The sequence below is a fragment of the Mytilus galloprovincialis genome, chromosome 12, assembly GCF_965363235.1.
Source record: "Mytilus galloprovincialis chromosome 12, xbMytGall1.hap1.1, whole genome shotgun sequence".
In the NCBI taxonomy this organism is placed as follows: domain Eukaryota; kingdom Metazoa; phylum Mollusca; class Bivalvia; order Mytilida; family Mytilidae; genus Mytilus; species Mytilus galloprovincialis.
In genome coordinates, this window is record NC_134849.1 from 64,458,977 (window position 1) to 64,482,286 (window position 23,310).

At 31.8% G+C, this 23,310-nt stretch overlaps 1 protein-coding gene across 3 annotated transcripts in view; it reads right to left on the bottom strand.

Moving 5' to 3' along the window:
* The window catches only part of LOC143054542 (nicotinate phosphoribosyltransferase-like), a 33,635-nt gene extending 10,338 nt beyond the window's left edge, over positions 1–23,297 (bottom strand). The window contains exons 1-14 of one of the 3 annotated variants that reach the window (XM_076227563.1): positions 23,170–23,297; positions 15,442–15,612; positions 14,656–14,866; positions 13,832–13,962; positions 11,346–11,375; positions 11,197–11,282; positions 10,320–10,404; positions 8,427–8,535; positions 6,891–7,031; positions 5,834–5,918; positions 3,758–3,838; positions 2,540–2,642; positions 1,936–2,021; positions 753–824 (exon numbers count right to left, since the gene is read on the bottom strand). In XM_076227563.1, the coding sequence (XP_076083678.1) occupies positions 753–824; positions 1,936–2,021; positions 2,540–2,642; positions 3,758–3,838; positions 5,834–5,918; positions 6,891–7,031; positions 8,427–8,535; positions 10,320–10,404; positions 11,197–11,282; positions 11,346–11,375; positions 13,832–13,962; positions 14,656–14,866; positions 15,442–15,612; positions 23,170–23,278 (1,500 nt within the window). In that variant the 5' untranslated portion in view covers positions 23,279–23,297. Of the gene's footprint in view, positions 1–752; positions 825–1,935; positions 2,022–2,539; positions 2,643–3,757; positions 3,839–5,833; positions 5,919–6,890; positions 7,032–8,426; positions 8,536–10,319; positions 10,405–11,196; positions 11,313–11,345; positions 11,376–13,831; positions 13,963–14,655; positions 14,867–15,441; positions 15,613–21,136; positions 21,215–23,169 lie in introns of all 3 variants that reach the window. The other 2 variants (XM_076227565.1, XM_076227562.1) reach the window with 2 other exon arrangements.
* Positions 23,298–23,310: the final 13 nt, after the last annotated feature.

Consider the following 23,310-nt stretch of genomic DNA (forward strand, 5'->3'; position numbering starts at 1 on the left):
CAAGTGTTCGGTAAAACGGAAGTTGTCAAGTGATGAATCTGAAAACGCATCACACGGTATGGCTGACATATATAAATGTTGATACCAAATTACAGAAAGGGTGGATGTGTAGTTCCTGAGAAAAATGTGACGAAAGTTTCATGGGACGGACGGACGGACAGACAGAGGTAAAACAGTATACCCCCCCCTTTTTTAAAGCGGGGGTATAATTATTTCCCGCCAAATTTTCAATGGCTTATATCTCGAAAATGAGTACACGGACCCTCCATTTTTTCTACTTTTTGAGTTTCTTTATTAATATACTATCAATTCATATTAGTCTTTTAAAAAGCTTGTTATTTTTTAACAGAGTAGCGAACATCCTTAAAACCTTTGCTTATTCATTTGGTGGTTCATAAAATTTGTTATTGTCTACATTTATTTTCTCCATATGTAGAAATTTAACACTTTTGAATTTGTAATGCGGGTCCTATTTAAGCTTACTACACAGTATAATATAGGGGCCAGGTGAAGGACACTTCAGAGTGCGGGAGTTTCTCACTACATTGAAGACCCATTGGTGGCCTCGGGCTGTTGTCTGCTTTATGGTCGGGTTGTTGTCGTTTTGACACATTCTCAATTTTAGTAAAGGTTTTGCTCATTGTTAACATCCACATGAACTCTGGAAGTTTGTTTCATTGGTAATATTATTACATATTTGTATTTATATTGTTATTGTTCTGTGTTCATATAAAGTGTATAAGTTGTAATACCTCTCCATTTTCTATAAACACTTTATGTAATCTCTCTATCTTAGCAGGACATACATAAGCCCTTTTGGACTCCTAAAAAAAAAAAAATTTAATCAATATATACAAACTTATCAATATTTTCCAAAAAATGTCTCAAATTCAATAAAATCTTCAGGTTCTATGTCACATGTATCTAAAAACATTTATTCATATGCTATTATATTCTTCTGTATGAGTGTTACCACCATTGTTTTCCCCCTATAAGTCTTTGTTAAATTTAGACTTTCTATCTATAGGTATCTATGTTTCAGTACTAAAACATTCAAAGTGCATTCATCGCATATAAGCTAATAACAATCAACATAAGTTAACCAATCAACTGTTAAATTCAAGGGAATTTTTTTTTTCTCTTTTTTTTTGTATAAAACTGAATATGATGTGATGCTATTACACCTGTATAGATTTTCTTCTGTTTGAAAACATTGTATTATGTGGATACTTAATTTCTTCATTTGGCATTTGGCAATTCACACTAATTCAAATCAATATTTTCTTTTGTAGCAGTTGATATTCATTGATATTTTCTTCATCATCTTCTTCAAAATTCTTCAAAAAAGTTTGATCTAATCAAAGTGGTTTTGAGCAGTGAAGGGTAAAAATTCAATTTATTTTACAGTGGGAACCAAAAATTTAAATGAATCAGATCAACAATGTTAAACAAAGGAAGATAACTCCTTATTCTTAGGTTGAATCCAGCATTTTTTACACAAGGAAATCAGATGGATATCCCTGTACAAAGCTAGAAATTTGACAGTTGTTTTTTATTTGTTTGATATGTTTGAGCTTTTGATTTTGCAATTTCATAACCAACTTTCCTTTTATGAACTTTTGTTCAGTATTTTTATAATTTTACTTTTTCATATTTTAAATATAACTTTTAAGAGGTATGCAGGTAAAGGTAATATCTGCTTAGCTTGCTTGCTATTTTAAACTGAACCATGAAATAATAATTAGGTTAGGTAAACTACCCTCCTTTAAGAGTAGACTAGTCCAACAGTAACTAATCTATCTGTCTGTAGAACTAAGCTACTTCAAAAAGAGAGTAGTATTCCTGACCTGGTTCAGCTAGCAAGCTAGCTAACCGAAGATATTACCTTTACCTACACAATCAATGCAATCAGCTGTAAATGATATCAACACTTACTATGAAAGGATGTCTACAAAGAACTCGCTCATTACTTTTAGGTGGCTCATCATCTGGTTTCAACATCAGGTCTACCAAGGCATTTCCTGAAAGTAGAAATAGTTTTGAAGTTTAAGAGATTGGTTTGATTTTTTGATTTTTGTGTTTTAACACCATTTTTAAGCACCACTTTTAGGTTATTTCTTGGCAGCCAGTTTTTATTGTTGGAGGAAGCTGAATTGCGTGGAGAAAACCAAAACCTTCGATAGGAAAACTGACAATCCTAGTCAATTAAGATTGGAGTCGAGTGCACCTACTTGAGCAGGGTTCCAACTCAAAACCTCAGTGTTGTCTGGCTAGTGATTACAGTAGTAACTACTTAGACCACTCAACCATGGAGGCCCCTTTTTAAAGATTGAAAAAGGAATGAAAAAAAAAATCATATTCCATTCTTTATTCTGTAGGGTTTTCAAAATGTCCAGGATTTTTTTCCAAATTACTAAATTTTGACTGAAATGTTTTGCCATCTTCCATTTTGTTTAATGTGGTCTTCTGCAACCTGTTCATTTTCATATTTGAGGCTACAATTCTGAATAAACTTTATAAATACATATTTTATACTCACCATCATGGCCGAAGAGTCGGTACGCTATCTTCCTGCCTGGTATAGTGACCTTTTCTACATCCTCACTCAGTTTTATTCTTGGTTTACCGTTAACTTCAACTAACTGTAGAAATAAACCAATCTCAAGAATAAAATACACGCGTGAAATTTAAAAAAAAAAGCTTCGATAAAAAATATTGTTTTTTCTGTTGGTTTTTGATAAATCGTCTCACAATTGTTAACATACAATTTTAATGACCACGATACTACACCTCCATGTGTTTCAAATTAAATGCCTCAATAACCTCGTGATTTTAAACAGAAAGCGTGAATATTGCAGTGATTACTGATTTGCTTGTTTTGTCAATATTGAGGTTGAGGCACTTGATATATGCAAACATATAACTGCTTATGTTGTCAGGAACATGTTTAACACTGCCATATTCCTTATGTGCCTATCCCAAGTCAGGAGCTTGTTGTTAAGGAGGTAGACCTAGGTTAAGGGAAATAACTCTTAAAATCATCAATACGTTTGTGTCAACCATTTTCAAAAACATATTGTAAGCTTCTAGGTTACATAGATTATTTTTAATCTGTTTCAGGTAAATGCTTAAAAAACATTGATGAACTTGACTTTTACAAACGCTTAACTGATTTAAAGAGTTATCTCCCTGAACCAAGGTCTACCCCCTTAAGTGGTTGTTGTTGGTTCAGATCTTTAATTTTTGTTTTTCATAAAATGTTTTGTTATAAATAAGCCGTTAGTTTTCTCAATTGAATTATATTATATTTATTATGTTGGGAACTTTTATAGCAAACTATATCATATAGTTTTTCTCATTGTTGAAGGCAATACTGTTGCCTTTAATTGCTTACATGCACTTTATTTGAACTTTGGTGGATAAATGACTCATTGGCAATCATATATACCACACCTCCTTATTTCTATATTGAGCTCATAATAAAGATTTCAGTTTAATATACATGCCTTTTAAATGGTTTGGTTATATAGTAAAAAATTGAAAATGGAAATGGGGAATGTGTCAAAAATCAACAACCCAACCAAAGAGCAGACACCAGTGGAAGGCCACCAGTGGATCTTCAATGCAGCGAGAAACTCACGCACTGCGAGTTGAGCTTCAGCTGGCCCCTAAACAAAATTATACTAGTTCAGTGATAATGGACGTCATACTAAACTCCGAAATAGACATGTTTTCTGATAACCTTGTCAATACTTACTTTATATACACCACCTAGTGCTGGTTGTTTCTGACATGTTACCAGATGTGTACCAATCCCAAAACTGTTTATACTGTGTCCCTGAAGAAAAAATAACCAGGTGAAACAAACTATTTCATTGGTCAAGTTAAATTTGCAGATGTATATATCTTATTTTTTTCATAACAAAAATACCGAAATGTTGCTTCAGTACCATATTACATTGTACCTTTAAGAATTAGGAATATACATTTTGTAATGCATTTAGAGGGAATATATATATTTTTTCTATTAATGCATTCTTTTCTATCATTTTGTTTTAAAATATTCATTAAACTTAATGAAATTTGTTTATTCTAACTTCATTTATAACATTATAATTTTCTATAACAAGCCAATTATTGAGGACAGAACTGCGCAATGAGTAAATTTAGCATTTAAAGGGAGATAATTCAAATATAAATTCAGAAATTATTGCTTGCATTTATTTTATCATTTTTTGAAGAGTTGTGAAAAATGCCAGTTTAATTAAATATTGCAATACCAGAATCTCTGCATACAAATATATGTATCCGATATCAGAATACAGGTTCTTATTAATGGGATACTCACTCAGTCGCATTATTCACATTATAAAAAACCTCATAATAATTTTTGAATTTATAGTATATATGTTGTGTACAAATTGTAATGTAAATGTTGTAAGTGTTTTATGAACCACTGAACACAAATTGATGATACATTTCTGTCATATTTCCACAACTACATGATACAGTTTTGTATTGAGCATTGATACAAAAAGAATCAAAAGAACACAACAAGACTTTTTATGGATATGATTTTTGTATTTAATAGGAGAATCATAAAAAATTTTTTAAACCATTCAGGTGTCCGAAATATCAGTTTATAGACAAGGAGATTAGCATTAAAAGAAAAGTTGAAGTATACAGATTTTAATTTAAGACATTAGTCTGATTAATTTTAGAAGATAAAATTTTATCACCTGGTGCAAAAAGGTATGTGTCAAAAAAAACCTATACAAATTATAATTTGTACAAACTTACAATTTGTACACAACATATGTATATCAAAACATATGTATATCAAAACATGTAGAATACATTCAAACACACTATATCTAGAGCATATGCAACTTTCATGCATTTTAAAAGGTCAATTAAGAACACTTTTCCATAATAAATTAGACCTTAACACACTTTAAAGATGAAGTTATTTGATAAATTGAAACATTTAAGCAAACTTAATACTGTAAATTCAGAAATTATTGCGATGTTTTTAATATTGCAAAAAATGTGACAGGGTAATACCGGTATTCGCAATAATTTAAACTCACATTTTAGTGAAAAAAGACAAAATCGCAATAATAAATGCACACCTAAATTTCTTAATTTACAGTAATTCATGTGAGAGTGGGGTGATTTAAAAACTTACTTTTCAGTAATTTCTTGAAAAAAAAATGAATTCATAATTATTCATCCAATACCATGCAATTGTCATAGATTTCATGGCATCAGGTTAACCACAAATTTAAATGTTCAAGACCCAATTTTCTACTGGCTTGCATGCAGACTTTTACAAAACTAATAATTCAAATATCCTCCAAATTCAAAATTTCTCTGAAAACAAGAATGAGGGGGGATACCAATAGGACCTGATAGGACCTTTATAGGGACTCCGGGATCAAGTGTTTTTAAGTTTGGGATTTCGGGATTGACCCTTTCAGGTTCCGGGAATTCTTTTTTTTCGAATTTCAGGATTTGGGATTTCAATTTATTTTAATTCGGGACCTCAGGATTTCGTGTTTTTAAGCCCGGGATTTCGGGATCAGGACCCCTCCTACCCTCCCTCAAGAATATTGGTATGCATGAAAATAAATAAATTACCAGTACTGTTGATTCATTATTATTCATCTGATACCAATTTTCATGGATTTCATAGGTAAAGGTGAACTATGAAATTAATCAGATCATTGTTTTGTAAAAGATTGTATGAACACTTCAGCAAAACCACCAAATTAAATGTCCATGAACATACAAGTTTGCCTTCACCCACGAAAATAATGAATCCAGTACTTACCTGTTGATTTAAGGAATGTATGGTGTCTTCATTAATATCATTACTAGCTACAATGGTCAATGATGAAAACCAAGGCACGTTAAAACTGAAAAATATACATAGGACGGATATCATTACTGGCTACAATGGTTAATGATGAGAACCAAGGCACGTTAAAACTGAAAAATATATATAGGGCTGATATTATTACTGGCTCTAATGGTCAACGATGAAAACTAAGGCACGTTAAAACTGAAAAATATATATAAAAGGCTTACCCTACATGCCGTATATTAATAAACTATTCTTTAAGCAAGAGGGTTTTTTTTATCATTTAACATTTTTTTATGAATTTTATCAAAAAAATCTGTGAGGCTTACCCTGTTTCTATTATTTAATGTATAGAGAAAATGAATTGTTTTTATTCATTAGTATGGCAACTTTTTTATGTGTAAAATAGGATTTACTTTCTTGTAAAGTTATCTCCCATTCTTCCATAGCAGATGTTGTTTTATTTCCTATGTAGCAACTCAACTGTTGTGTTTAAAAATTTGTGTCCTTCAAATTAATGTTTGATTGAAGACATTTAAAATCAGTTGTATCTTGATTTTTCATTTTAAACATATGAGAATAATTACATTAGATGTATGTTTCATTATAATACGTTATTCTGTTTGGCTACACTGCAATCTCGTGTTATTCCTTAATCAATTTCATTACACAATAAAATTAATCATTCCTGATGACATGAGGTCCCACAATAAAGTGCACAGCCACAGGTACTTTTAATAAAAACTTGATAAAAATTGTGTTTTCATTATCCTAGTTTAAAAAATGTAATTATAAGTATTGAATGCTTCTTTTTGTAATTTCATAGGGTTGTAAAAGCGTTGACTATGCGCACAATTTTTTGAATGAAGCGCTTCCGCGCTTTATACAAAATGTACCTCGGTCCATGCTTTTACACCCCAATGAAGTTACAAAAAGAAGCATTCAATTCTTAAATAAATGTGCAGTCTATTGAAGCTAACAAAAATTAAGGTATTCAAGGGAAACACTTCAAACATTATATTTTTACCTTCTGGCCACTTTTTCAAAAGACTGTCTGACCAGGTTTGAAAGGTAAGCTAAATCACCACTGTCCAACCGGATACCTCGAGGCTGGTACCCACACTCATGTAGAGCCATAGCAACTGTACAAAAACTTGGTAAACCAGTTCTGTAATTATAAAATCAGAAATGTTACCAAAAAAAAATGTTTTTATTGACACAATATATATCAGTCAGGGGACTTACTGAAATAAGTGATTTTTAAATCACTTATTTGAGTAGCAAATTCGATGTTTTGTCACAAATTGGGATTTTGTAGTTTTTTCAAAATTTTAAACAAATAGGTTTAAATAATATCTTTTAATTAGTAAAATTAAAAAAATATGAACTTTTTGCTTCTTTTAAGTAGCAAGGTTTATGCCTTTGATGCTATCATTTAGCTGAAAATTCTATTTTAGTTGAAAAAATGCTATAATAATGGCTTTACATAATGAACTGATACTTTCTTCAAAGATTTTTCACAGCAGTGGGAGTATTTTTCCTGTGAAGTTCAAGGTTTCATCTTTCAGATTATGTAATAAAATTCTACTATTCGCGATAAAAATTTCACTGTTCGGGGGTGTTGAAATTATTAAGGGGTTATTAACAGAATGATACTTAAAGAAGTGATTTTTGGGAAGGAAATTGAGGTCTGATACTTAAACAAGTGATTTTTATGTCATTATCCTAGATTCAGTACAAGGTCATCACCTGAAATGACCTGGTCATCCTAGACAACACAGATGTTGGTTCTGATAAGTTTAGAAACATAATAAGTCCCTGGATCATTAGTATTCTATATTTAAAGCTACAATAAAATTAAATCACTTCTTCTAGTGATTAATTTGTACTACTTAAATAGGTGATTATTAAAGAAAGACAACTCTAACTTCCAACCTTTATGGAAATAATGTTACTTGAATCAGTGATTTAGAAAATCACTTGTTTAAGTAAGTCCCCTGACTGTATATGAAAGTCACCATTTTGGAGGTATATGTGCACAAATTCAACTTATAATATTACTGATTGGGCCTAAATTAAAATATTGTTTGTTTCCCCAATCCCGTCCGCTGCATAAAATTTTATTGTCAAAACAAAGTCAAATATCTTTTTTCATTTCCGTTTTTCAGGCTTGCCAGATCGATTGATATTGTTCCAGCTTTTTAGAAAAAGTAAAATTATTTCCATACCTACCTTCTCACACCTGGCTTGAAGGGTAGGGATTGGGGAAACAAGCAATATATTAATTTAGGTTGTGCTCAACTTCAGAATAAAGTTCTTTTCAAAAAAATTTTGATTGCCACCTAGAAGTTTTGAGGAGACGAAATTCAAACATAAAATTTTAAAGCTTGGTATAGGTGTAATTTATTACCATAGTTATATAAAAAGATGTATGATTGCCAATGAGAAAAATCTCTACAAGAAACCAAAATGACACAGAAATTTACATTCAATATTAATAGAAACTTTATAAAAAACACAATTTTTTTCCTAACTCTATTTTTGTCAACTCTGAATATCTCACCTTACAACGTCATATGTATCTATAAGTGCTAAGAAACCATCAGGGAATGCAGTAGCATAGGCTATGAAGGCTGCCAGCTCACTTTTTGATACTTGGTCATCTAAAAATCCTGCAATTAAAAGGTTTATAAAATTACTTTTAAAAGGATAGAAAGGCACTGCCTAATAAAGTAAAAAAAACTTATTTTCATTATGCCCCATTTATGTGTGTCCGATTGTCTGTCCCGCTTCAGGGTTAAAGTTTTTGGTTGAGGTAATTTTTGATGAAGGTGAAGTCAAATCAACTTGAAACTTAGTACACACTAGAACACACCCGTGATATCGCGGGTCTGTGACTGAATTAAAACTATGCGCAAGCCTTATTTTAGTATTAGTATTGTCATCTGATAAAGTCATGCCGATTATAAGATACACAGTTTTTTCTGCTTTCAAATCTTTCTGTTTGAACCCGTCGAACTGGAACTTATCAATTATTGGTAATATTAATTATTTGGAAAACAAAAGGTCCTGGAATGGGGTATTTTTTAATCAACAGCATTGTCCTATATTAGTTATAAATAAAGTTGAATTCTTTGATTCATTGTTTTACGTCATGCCAGTTAACAAATTGAAAACTGTACCTATACGCCTTATTTTTAGTATAGATTTTTAGTATATGTATTGTTATCTTAGAAAGTCTTACTGATTAAAATACTACAACAGGTAACAATTTGACAATGTATTAGTGTCAACCCTGTGATTATGACCCCTATATATAGCATATTAATCCTGAATACACCGTTTGTTGGTGCGCCTGTCAGATGCAGAACGTACAGATAAGGTAATAGGTACCAGGTAAATATACTATTGGTATTGGTATCGGACTTGACCCGGAACTTCTTAATTATTGGCAATATTAATTAATAAGTGGAAAACAAAAGGGCCTGGAGTGGTGTAATTTTTAATCTACACCTTTGTACTAATATATTAGTTATATATAAAGTTGAATTCTTTGAAATACTACAATAGCTAACAATTTGACAATTTAGTAGTGTCAACCCTGTGATTATGACCCGTGTATATAGCATATTAATCCTGAATACACCGTTTGTTGGTGCGCCTGTCAGATGTGGAACGTACAGATAAGGTAATAGGTAACAGGTGAATATACTATTGGTATCGGTATCGGACTCGACCCGGAACTTCTTAATTATTGGCAATATTAATTACGTGGAAAACAAACGGACCTGGAGTGGTGTAATTTTTAATCTACACCTTTGTACTATATTAGTTATATATATAAAGTTGAATTCTTTGATTCGTCGTTTTTACGTGATGACAAATTGGACCTCGTAATTTTAGTATTATAGATGTTCCCTATGATATGATCTTTCTAATTGTAATGCCAAATTAGATATTTTCCCTCATTTTCACGGTCCACTGAACATAGAAAATGATAATGCGGATGGGGCATCCGTGTACTGGGGACACATTCTTGTTTACCTATAGCTCTACCCACTTTAATTTGTGACATATTTCTGTTATTTTCTTATACTGTTGATGTATTGATATGAGAGAACATCATAGTTTCATATCTTCGTCAGGATTAATTTTCTCAATACAATTTTCAATCCCAATCACCTACATTCAATCTTTACGGAAAAGCTTAAAGCAAATCTTGAGCTTTTAGAGTGCGGAGGTTTGAGGGATCTTGATCTCGAAATCCCGGCTTATAAACATGGAATTCTGAGGTCCTGAATTTAAAGAAATTTAAATCCCGACATCCTGAAATTAAAAAAAAAAGAATTCCCAGATCCCAAAAGGATCAATTCTGAAATCCCTAGTTTAAAAATACCCAATACAGGTCCTACCATCCCGCCCCTTTTTAGAGTTTACATTTGACTTTATAACTAACCTAGTACCGGAGCTAACTGTTTCAGCCATTTTTGACAAAGTGGAATGAAATCAACCATCTCATCAGTACCTTTCCTAACCAGTTGCTGCAATAATAAGATAACAGATTATTATCATGGTAAACAATAGAATTGTGATGTTACAAACACTAAATAAGCCAAAATGCCATGCATTTCACTATGCATTTTCTGAAAAAAATTTCATGACAATTTTTTGTCATTAAAGTTACATATCAGTACTTTTATGACTTTTGAACATAAAATATAAAGAATAGCTTGACTCCTTCAGGTAAAAAGGTTTCTTTAACACTTGTTTAATGATGAAGAAATTGAATGTCAACTAAGCCAATTTATATGAGTGGAAGATGGATAACATTTGTTTATAGTGTGTTGTGTACGTACATGTAGATACATAAATCACTACTTGATACTTGCAAATGGGGCATGCAAAAAAACCTTTCAATCTGATTATGTTTAATTAAAAAAAGATGCAAAGCAAAATAAATGTAGCTGTCATAGTATAGGAATACTGTAGATTGATAATTATTCCTCGGATACCAATTTTTGTGGCTTTCATGGGTACAGGGGAACAACGAAATTGAATGTTCAACAAATAACAAATTTCTAAAGGTTTGTATGCAGACTTTGACCAAACCATAAAATTAAATATCCACGAACATGCAAGTTTTCTGTAATCCACGAAAATAAATGAATCCACAGTGGAAGCAGATAAAGAATAACAAATAATAAGGCAATCCAACAACTCAAGCTCAACAAAATAGGCAATTATGTGTCACCATGCCATATAAAGCCAACACAATGAACAAGCACTTATACCAAATGACAAATTTTCCATGAAACAAGAAATATTTAATTTACCCGATTGTGTAACTCTGATAAGCCTGAGAATGATGTGATGAAGGCATGAGCGTGTGTACCTCTTACTGGAATGCCGTAAAGTTTACCTGCCAATACATTACTGGTTCCGTCAAAACCTACAAAATAAATAATACATGTATAAAGTTTACCTGCCAATACATTACTGGTTCCATCAAAACCTACAAAATAAATAATACATGCATAAATTAAACAAGAGGCTCTCAAGAGCCTGAATCGCTCACCTTGATTTTTTGGCATTTATCTTTCGTTTAAGAGTTTAAGTGTCCAATTTCATCGTAGTTTGTTGTTTTGGTTAGATTCAGCATATCAAAGAACCTTAAGAATTAAATTTTTGATGAAATCAAACAAAGCTTAATTTTAATTTTTGAGATGTTACTTTGCTGAAAATTTTTGTTGTTTACAGTTTATCTTTATCATTAATAATACTCAAGATGATAACAAAAAACTGCAAGATTTCCTTAAAATTACCAATTTAGTGGCAGCAACCCAACAATGAGTTATTAGATTTATCTTCAGGGAGGATAGAACTTGACCTTAAACACTTTCCCATGTCAGTTTTGCTCTAAATGCTTTGGTTTTTGAGATATAAGCCAAAAACTGCATTTTACCCCCATGTTCTATTTTTATCCATGGCGGCCTTGTTTTTTCACTCAACAGAAAATAAAACACAAACTTTATTCTAGATACCCTAAGGATCATTCAACTTAAGTTTGGTTGGAATTGGTTCAATAGTTTCAGAGGAGAAGATGTTTGAAATAGATTACACCAGACGGACAACAACGACGACAGACGCCAAGCTCACAGTTCCTTCGGAAGAGATTTTTCTGGTTGTGTGCAAAACTTAAACTCACATAAGTATATTCCTGCTTATAGATGAGAGACAAATACTACTTATTGCAACACATAAACACTAAAATGAAATGTATTTATATACCAAATCAAAACTTGTGTCCAATTATCTAAAGTAAATGATATCTTAATATGCCAGACAAACACCTAAGACCCAAGACATCTGACTGTATACCAGATAAAAATTATCAAAGTCTTCATGTGAAGCTTCATATAAAGATCTAATGAAGCTGTCAAGGTCACAGTGTATTTGTCAGAGCTAGAGGCCATATAACCAATTGGGGAAAACATATCTCTATGACCAACCATAATATCTTGGAAACACAACATATAGAAATAAGACAAGGGATCTTGGTAAAAAAATCTTTACTTTGTATGCAATACTCCAAGAATGAAATTTGTGTTGAAACTGAAATCTAGTTTTTGATTGGTGAATTTCTGAGTCTTAGTTTTAAGGATCATTAAGTTAACTGTCCTTGAAATATGACTGCAAGGTCAGATCTTTTAGAATTTAGCATAACAAATTTTCTTCTGTAAATGACAGAATTAAAACTATTTTTATTGAATGTAATAAGTTATGATGTAATTGAATTGAAAAATTCACAAGTGGGTCTCATTTGGGTCTAAGCGTGACACGGGATTGCTGATTTTTCTGTAAGCGTGACAGTAAAATTATTGTGTCGTGAAATTGGAAAATGAAGTCTAGCGGGACATAGGAAATTACAAAAAAAATTGAGAATTGCTTACGTACATAGTGTAAGGGGGATACAGGTCTGACAAAACAGTAAGTGGGATCCGAGATCAGAACCCCCAAATGAGACCCCCTTATTAGTTTTTCAATTCGATTACATCATATATAACTCATTACATTCAATAGAAATAGTTTTAATTCAAAAACAAATTTGTTCATCACAATACTTCTCACAATTGTTAATATTGTTAATATTCCCCAAATCGATACACCAATCAATAATTAATTAGATCTTTTAGTTAAAGTATTCTAATTAATAATCAGTTAATTATCTCTCCGAGTGATAAAACTTAATAGATGTGGTTAGATCTGTACGTTTTAATGATTTTTACCTTTATCTTTGTAGTTCTGGCGAACACGGAACTAGATTTTTATAGAAAAGACATAAAATTTAATTTCTTTCAATAAAGAAGTGTAAAGGAAAGGTTAAGTTGTCAATAAATATTGATACATCATTGTGTTGTTGTTATTCTTTATTTACAGATAAATATTGATTATAGAATCTGCTACATCATCTCATAACAGAGCTACAAGGACGCTATATATTAGACCAAGGTTTTGAAGTGGTGAAATTGAAATCATCATTTTCAAAAGTTAAACAGATGCAATCATGAGTTGATTAAAAGAAGGGAATATTTCTGTTTCACAAATATATGACAACAAATATGGTCCTATTGTCCTAACCACAATCCTGATGTCATTTATCTCGATTAAGATTTTTATTAAAACTCCTTAAAATGGTTTGGCGCAACACAATGGGTGCCACATGTGGAGCATGATCTGATTTTTCATCAGGAGCACCTGAGGTTTTTGATTGGGTTTGTGTTGCTTAATCTTTAGTTTTCTAGGTTGTGTATTGTATACTGTTTTTTGCCATCGCAGTGTTACATTGTTTATAAATTATGCGGTTGAATATTCATTTTTTATAAACAATAATATCTAGATGGTTAAAAAGTCTTATATTCATTACATCATTGGTCTACCATTATTTGAATATATATACAGTTACAGTACCTCCTAAATAACAATATCTAGAGGCTGATAAAGCACCATCAGGTCCCTGGGCTCTCCGTAATCCAAACTCTAATAATATACTCTCTGACCCTGCAGCAATACGAAACCTCATGCCATTTGTTGCCACTAAACTGTAATTAAACAATCAATCATTTTATGTACAACTCAATTCATAATTTTACATACATATATATGGTCATGACTATTATGTACTAGGATTACAATATGTATGTATTTACATTCATAAATGGTTTACAAATCGCTATATATTGTCCAAAGATAAGACATACAACTTTTACTATTTTTTGTTGGTGTTTAAAAAGTCTTAGCTTTAACTCCAGCCATAACTTTTCAAAGTTCATCCTTGAATTTTGGTAAGCTGGATTCCATCAATACTTGGTCTTCTGTGTGGATTGTTATTCGTTTTTTCATTACCCATGGCTCAGTCATTCACTGACTTTCTTTGAGTGTAGATCACATGGTGGGAGATTCATGCATAGCAGAAGATATAAACAGTATTCCCTCAGTTTTAGTTTGTTGTGACCTTGATTTTATTACCTAATTAATTTATGAAAATTATATATTAAATACTTATAATTAATACTTGCCTTTATTATGTTTATTTGACTAATGACATGTTAATATCCATCTTAGTCATGTTAGTATACTTTTACCTTATTTTTCTCAGAGAGTTAAGTTTAAGAATTTAAAAGTTATGTGCACTTTCTGACAATTTTTTATTTATTTTGAGAATTGAAAATTATGTGTTCAAACTGACCCTCCCCCCTTTTTTTTAAATTCCTGAAAAAAATTATAAGACTGACCTGGCATAATTAACTAAATTTAACAATGGTGTCTCCATCAACTGTACGACAGGTAGTGGCCCTTTCACTGTCAATAGTGGAATTTTAGGGAACACGACTGTCCCCTCCTCGATAGCAAATAATGTTACAGTTTTCGTGTTCAATTCTTTCAAATATTCAAAAAATTCTTCTTCTACAGAAGTTGGCATCACTGATTTCAGGTACTTTATATCTGCAAAAAAATATATATATAGTGATCAAGATATAATTTTGCAGCCACAAGCCCAATAATAGTTTTGTACAGTTTTATTGGCTGATAGTAGAAATTCTTATATGCCCAGTATTAATTTTACAACCTTGGCTGGTGGGCCTGTTGCCAACACAGTGAAGACTATAAACAGTATGGTAAACTGTTCTTAAACTTCAGAGAGAACTTAGATTAGAAACAAAATAAATTGTAGTATGATCCAACTGTGACAGCTATGTATCCACCATCAACCAAAAAATGATAACATGATTTTAGTGTCAAATCAATTAGATTGAGTATTCAAATTCGAATTACAAATCGCAAAATTTTTACATTGTTCATTGTTGTTAGACGAATGAATTATAAATTACTGCAACAAATGTAGTTTGCAAAGCATACCTAGCAACAGCCACTGCGCATGCTGTGGCTATGAGTTAACTATGAAGACTTTAAAAATTTAATGGCAGAAATATAACATTCAAAATACACATTCTTTTTTAACACTGTTTAATGGTAAATAAATAATACTGATATTGCCTAGCAACAATAAAAATTCTCACCACTTTCTGTAAACTTGAAATTCTGAATAAATTTGACACATTCCTCCAAACCAGCAAACACAGTGAACTCTCCTTTAAATGGATTACGTCTAAAGTACAAATCAAACACAGCCACATCGTTCATCTTTCCACTCTTCCAGTAGGCATACGCCATGGTGATCTGGTAAAGATCTGAAAAAATAAATGATTGATTATGTCTTAGCCTTCAAAAACTTTTTAAATCTAAACTAAATGTTTCAAACTTATCAAGTCATATACCATGTATACCATTTGTATACAATGATATATATTTAATATATATATGATGAAAGAATATGAGGTGTCCATCCATGACACAAAATCAGGATATACACAGCAAAAACAAAAAAAGCAAAGTATCACCACTTATATGGCTGTTCTTCATCTTGAGCCTTTATTTCATATACCTGGAAAATGACTAGGTTTGTTTGACTTGAATTTGCTGATTTCAGAAATATATATTCAGAAAAATGAATATTTGTTGTGATTGGAGAACAACAACTTTAACAATGGAAATTCAACAAAAAACATGACACTACTTTCTGAATAAAAGAATTTTGTTTAAATAAGGGAGATAATTTGCAACTTTTGGTTTAGAAAATGTCTCTTTTACCGAGTCTCATATATCATATACACATGGTACATGTACATATATCAGTATATACATGATATATGATAACTGTATTTACCATGCATGTTTACATGAATTCTGATAGAAATATGGTTTCGATATACTTCTGTCTATAAAAGGGAGATAATTAGCTATTTCTAGTTCATTAAAGTCGCTTCAAGTCTCACATGATATGTTTATGCAAGCCTATTAAAAAAAATGGTTTCTAAGTTTCCATGAAAAATGAAAAATTGCAGATATAACTACTTCAAATTTTACTTATTTCACTTCCGATTGACATTTTCAAGGTCATATTGTCACCTTACATTTTGCTGTATTCTATCATTAGTCTATATGGCTTTATTATGAACCAATATAAACATGATAAAGTAATAATCAATTATAACCTTAGATTAAACAGTTCAGGGGGCAATAACTCCTATAAGACATTTTTGTAAGATGTCATTACTAGATTGTTTCATACCAAGTTATCATATCTTCATCACAATAAAGCAAACATTTTGCAAAATTTGTTTAACATATCTTTAAAGTGTCCGAGAAAATGCAATAGGTAAAATACAAAATTGAGAACACGATATTCATTGACCTTGACCTTTCAGGCTTTGACCTTGCCCTCATCTTCTAAGCTATTTTCCATATTCACATGTCTTGTTTTAATTAACATGATTAAGTCTCATCTTATGCAAGTTGAACGTGTACTACTTAGATCTTTGTAAACAAAGCTTGGACAGAGGATCTGTATTCTATTGAGGGGGGGTGTTAGCAGGGGTCCTGATCCTGAACTTAAAACCACAAAATCCTGAGGTACCAAATTTAAATAAATGTTAAATCCCGTCATCCCAAAATTGGAAAAAAGAATTCCCGGATCCTGAAAGTGAAAGGGTCAATCCAAAAATCCAGAGCTTAAAAACCCAACTCCAGAGTCCAATTAAGGTCCTATCCCCCTCATTTTTGAAAAAAAGGGTAAGTAGGCAGGGATTTTTTTTTATTTTACTTTTTTTTTAAATTGAGTTTATAGGAGGAACATTTTAAATTTAACACTTGCTAAATGAAGAGTGACAATTTTTTTTAGCGTGGGCTAATAAAAAATTATACGGGTACCATAATAAGAAACAGACATCTTTTTTCCTTTAGAGAGTAGGGACCCAAATGGTCTGGTTTGTAAAATCTTGAGTTCCATATAAACATTATTGTGTAATGCATTAATTACATGTATTGATAAAATCACAGAGTAAGCAGCATGTTGTGAACAGTTTTAGAGAAGTTCTAACAAAGAATTGATAAATCAATAATATTTTTCTATGGATCCTAGGTGTATTATAGCACCTCTTGTAAGTCTTGATAAATGCATTCTCTCGGAATCAATTTATGTATAAAATCAAAAACATTAACAATATAAATACATGGTTACAGTATAACTGCTATGTAGGACTTGGTAGGGGTCCTTTGTTTCTTTTTTTTTCATTTTTTTTTAGACCACTGTTCTCTATATATTCTTTATTCATTGTGCCCATTTATTCTCTATTTTAAATTGCTTTATTTATGTTTTTTTCTTTAAAATTCTGTTTAATAAAAAAATTTGAAAATTAACACGGTCAAGTAATGACCCTAACTGATAGCAAGCAACAAGCACATAACTTCATAAAATTGACATATATATATGTGGGGCAATTCGGTATTGTACCACTCATACATTTGTGAAATGAATCAAAGTTTATCACATTTTATATATCTATATTATATGTAGATCGTCATTATCTTTATGCGCTCAATACAAATGAAATTAGGTCTTGTTGACCAACTGTCAATAAAAGATTTACTATTAAACACTTGTACATGTTGTAGGAAAATTAAAATGAACTAAGTAAATTATTTGTTAATTTAATTTGAATTCACTTCTGAAGGCAGTTAGCACATCCTACATACAAGGTGATAGGATTTGCCGCAGAAAAAGGTCACATTTTCAAGCTTGTAAATATATGTGAATAGGTATGGAATGATGGAAAACAATAAGAAATATATGACTAGGTCAATAAAGTTCCCATAACTTCTTCATCTGTCATCTTTCTTGGTGTTCCCGACTGTTTTTTTTATCAACCAATTTCTCTATTTTTACACTAGGGTATTCCATTCTTACATTATCAGATTACACACCACATGAAACCCAAACAATATGGGGAAAAGGTTACAATTTCACCTACGCAATATATGAAAAGGTATACATTTTTTTAAATCTAAATTATATGAAAAAAGGCACACCCTATCCATTAAGTGTTGAAGTGGCCCCCCTGAGACAGAATTATCAGCATGACCAATGTCCCTGGCTTATAAGAGAGAAAAAGGGGAGGGGTTCCTCTATGTCAGAGATTTTAATATGTTCATGCATATGATCAGGGTTTCCGCTGGCGGTCGCCATTTTCGCAATTTGCGAAAAAATAATAATTGTGGCGATTAAAATTTGTCATTGGCGAAAAAATTTGGCGAAAGAAATATATAACGATTAATTTTCAACCATCTTGTTTATTTCCTTTTTTCGGGTTTCTCGGACTTTACCTGATCGGAAAATACTCAAAATTCACCTTGAACTCGTTAAGATTTTGACAGAAAATCAATAATCAGCTGATTGCATTTTCAAGCTATCGATAACAAAGGACTAATTAATAAAAGTGTTGATTGTACATGTATTGTTTGACAAACTGATATGGGTAAATGGCGTCCGTCACATGTCACATATAGGATTTATTAACCACTTTGCGGCGCACGTGTTTGAAGCAAACTTTTGACGTCTCCTCTCCTTCTTTTAAAAGCAAGATTTAAAACTTTATCTTTTGACTTTGATATAGATAATTGATTGGAGTGGGTGCTTTAAAGTCGTTTCAGTGACACACGTGTTTTAAGCGTAGATTTACTTCTCAACTTTTTCATTTACAACTAGAAAAGAAAACTGTCGTTATGAAGAAATGCATTCAAAAGGTTGGGAAGATCGGGGAACAACGTACCCCTTGATTGAAAGTAACCCTTCAACATGTTCAATGTAATGACTACACCTTAAATGAGGGATCAATTTCTAGTGATCAAAACTTTTGTTTTGTTGTAAAAACCACATCTAAGTACAAAAGGGCAAATATTTTTATTTTGAAGAAACTTTCCCAAAAAATTGTACACCTTTTCGGTATTATATGGTTAAAACATGTCCAAGAATTTTGTGATATTCTGGGATTAATATCTTCTTTTTTTTTTAAAGTAAGTGGCCCCCTTCTTTTAAAGTTGTTCAAAATATAATAAACTTTCCCCCTTTTAAGTTAAAAATAAAGTTCTTCTTTTTAAAAGTAAATGTTTAGTGTTTATTCATTACAATGTAGACTCTAAGATAAGTTTAAGAGAATAATCATAGACAACAATTGGGCAAAGTCATCTTATTTAGGGGGGTTGTGGAAAAAAAGGAAAATTTAAACAAAAATCTTATATATGTTACTTGGCGAAAAAAATAATAAAGTGGTGAAAAATGTATTTTTTTGGCGAAAGAGGTGGCGAAAAAAATAATTGACCCAGGGGAAACCCTGCATATGATATACCTATAACTAGATTTATTCTGTGATGTGGTGGGGTTGTTCAAGGTGACGGGCACTAGGCTTAAATTTTTAAAAGGAGAGTACAAAATGTGTACGGGCACTAGGTTTCAACTTTTAAAAGGAGAGTACGAAATGTGTACGGGCACTAGGCTTAAACTTTTAAAAGGAGAGTACAAAATGTGTACGGGCACTAGGTTTCAACTTTTAAAAGGAGAGTACAAAATGTGTACGGGCACTAGGTTTCAACTTTTAAAAGGAGAGTACGAAATGTGTACGGGCACTAGGCTTCAACTTTTAAAAGGAGAGTACAAAATGTGTACGGGCACTAGGTTTCAACTTTTAAAAGGAGAGTACGAAATGTGTACGGGCACTAGGCTTCAACTTTTAAAAGGTGAGTACAAAATGTGTACGGGCACTAGGTTTCAACTTTTAAAAGGTGAGTACAAAATGTGTACGGGCACTAGGCTTCAACTTTTAAAAGGAGAGTACGAAATGTGTACAGGCACTAGGTTTCAACTTTTAAAAGGAGAGTACAAAATGTGTACGGGCACTAGGTTTTCAACTTTTAAAAGGTGAGTACAAAATGTGTACGGGCACTAGGCTTCAACTTTTAAAAGGTGAGTACAAAATGTGTACGGGCACTAGGCTTCAACTTTAAAAAGGAGAGTAAAAAATGTGTACGGGCACTAGGCTTCAACTTTTAAAAGGTGAGTACAAAATGTGTACGGGCACTAGGTTTCAACTTTTAAAAGGTGAGTACAAAATGTGTACGGGCACTAGGCTTCAACTTTTAAAAGGAGAGTACAAAATGTGTACGGGCACTAGGCTTCAACTTTAAAAAGGAGAGTAAAAAATGTGTACGGGCACTAGGCTTCAACTTTTAAAAGGTGAGTACAAAATGTGTACGGGCACTAGGTTTCAACTTTTAAAAGGTGAGTACAAAATGTGTACGGGCACTAGGTTTCAACTTTTAAAAGGAGAGTACAAAATGTGTCAGCCACTAGGTTTCAACTTTTAAAAGGAAAGTACAAAATGTGTACGGGCACTAGGCTTCAACTTTTAAAAGGAGAGTACGAAATGTGTACGGGCACTAGGCTTCAACTTTTAAAAGGAGAGTACGAAATGTGTAATTGGTCATGTTTAGAGCACAGATGCTGACCTTCACATATCATATAACGATAACAGTGTATAATAGGGTTATAACCTATGGCCCCCTAAAAGTTATTATAGTACTATTATGTCGGTGTATGTGCAGAAAGAGTGCCATAGTACATATATATATGTAAACTAATATAGTGAACATGGATAAAGTACTAAATGAAAGGACTATAGCGATGCCAGCACATTGTGTGAAAAAATAGGTACTAAATGTAAGTATTTTGTAGAAAATAAAAGTGTAGCAGCAAGCGTAACCAAGGCAAACAAACACTGATACTCAGTATCTGGGAGAACATTACCACATAGATATGCTTACTTTCAAGGCCATCTATGTGACAAAATTTTGGCACTGGTAAAGTTTGTTCCATCATTAAATTTCAATCCTAAAAGAGTCCTGAAAAATCATACTTAAAAATGTAGATTACAAGCTAAAGTTATATTCCTATCACAGACCCCATCCACTTTTCCACTTGGTTTTCCCCAAATATTTTCATGATTAGGCCAAATAAAAATATATGTGTGGTTCCAGTTACATACTTTTAAAAAATTGGGTCGGTAGGTCGACAAAATGTTTTTTTTTTTTTAATTTTTATTTTTGAATGTCAAAATCCGGAAAAAAAATCGTGTGTTTACCGAAATTGTTTCCGGTATTATACACGCCCCAAACGGAAGTCCACCATTTTTACATGTGTTTGGTTGTAAAATAAACAGTCATGATACGTTTTTAGTTAATTTTGTTGCATTCTGTTATGAATTGCTAACAGATACTTGTGATGGAAATTCAGATGACAGAAATCTATGAATTTAATCATTTTAATTCACAATCCTCAAAATTTGATCGTTTGAAAATTAAGTTTTCAGAAATGAAAAAAAAAGTTCTAGGGTCGGGGTTTTAACTAGGGTCGGTCGGGTTACTGGAACCACACATATATTTTTATTTGGCCTTATACATTTCTTACTCTTATTCAAATCTCAATTAATACCTACACTCCCCTGCAGTATCTTAATTCATGTAATTTCAACATGGTTTAACTTAAAACCAGTCCATCCTTCTAATTTTCATAACCACTTTACTTATTCATAAATGTCTAAACGTCCTTGTTATACATTGTATGTCAAATGTGTAATAATGGTAGTAGGTCAAAGTATTAATCATGAATGTAATTCATTCCTATATATCATGTATATCTTTTCCTCATATGAATGTAAACATGATCATGACAAATGCTGTTTGACAAATTAGCAGCCAAAAAAATATTTAAAATCTCATCATTATTGAACATGTTTAACTTTCACTTTTGAACAAACACTGCTAACATGGCTAAGCTGCTCATGAACATCAAGAGCAAAATGTTTGGGTTTCATTCCATGACATGCTGATCCTGCCATTTTAAAAAGGGGGTTCCCAACCCAGGACAAAGGGGGGTGTCCAACTGTATATCCCCATTCAAATGCATTGATCGGCCAAAAAAAGGGGGGTTCCAATCCCCCCCCCTGCTTAAGTATATGACTCGTGTCATGTTTTCTTGCTTAATATGCATTTAATTTCTGTGTATGTAGAGTATACATGGTATACACAATAAACATCCTGTCATCATGCATCATGACCATCTTTATCAGTTTAATTAATAAATATAATCTCAAAGTTAAAATATAGAAGTTAAATTATCAGGAAAAATACTGCTGCTAACAGGTTAGGAAGTTTCTCATAAAACTTGACCAGTTGAGTGACAAACCCTAGAGCTATGGTTATTAGTATTATATTAGATAACAAGGTGAAGGATAATAAATATATTGATGACAAATTATAAAAAAAAGTGTGTCACAGTGTTATAGAATTATTTTTTTTTCACAACAACCATGCATTTCTGTAAATCAGAAATTTTTAAAAATCAACTCATTATCAAAAACTTTTGTGACTATCCAGCACGTCCAGAAAACACACTTTAAGAAAATACTTCTTGTTTTCATTTTAAGAAAATACTTCTAATTTCCAACTAATTTTTTGAAAATTATCACAACCTGAAATCAAGGTTTATTGTTTTTTGGCATTGTTGAACATGTTGAACATAATGTCAATATAAATATCATGACAAGCAAATGTTTGGTATGCATGTACCTCAAATAAATTAAAATGATTATGCTTATTTGCAAAATGTTAAATAAATTTAAGAATTGCTTTTATTTCCTACAAAATCGAAAGTGAAACTATAAAATAAAAAACAGAAGTGAAAATGGAAATTGACATAATTTAGCAGTTATTGATCTAAATAAAGGTTGTCATAACAAAAACAAAAATATCAAAAAAATGTCAAATCTGAAAATTGCAGCATATATGTGCATGTTTACCAGTAAGAATAGGCTGTATAACTCCATTCTGTTCCTTTCCCAGGACCGTGGAAAATTGCCTGTGATCTCCCGACATGTTGTGTCTGAAATGAACCACAGAGGAGTTCATGACCTTAAATCACCTTCGGGGGACAACGTAAA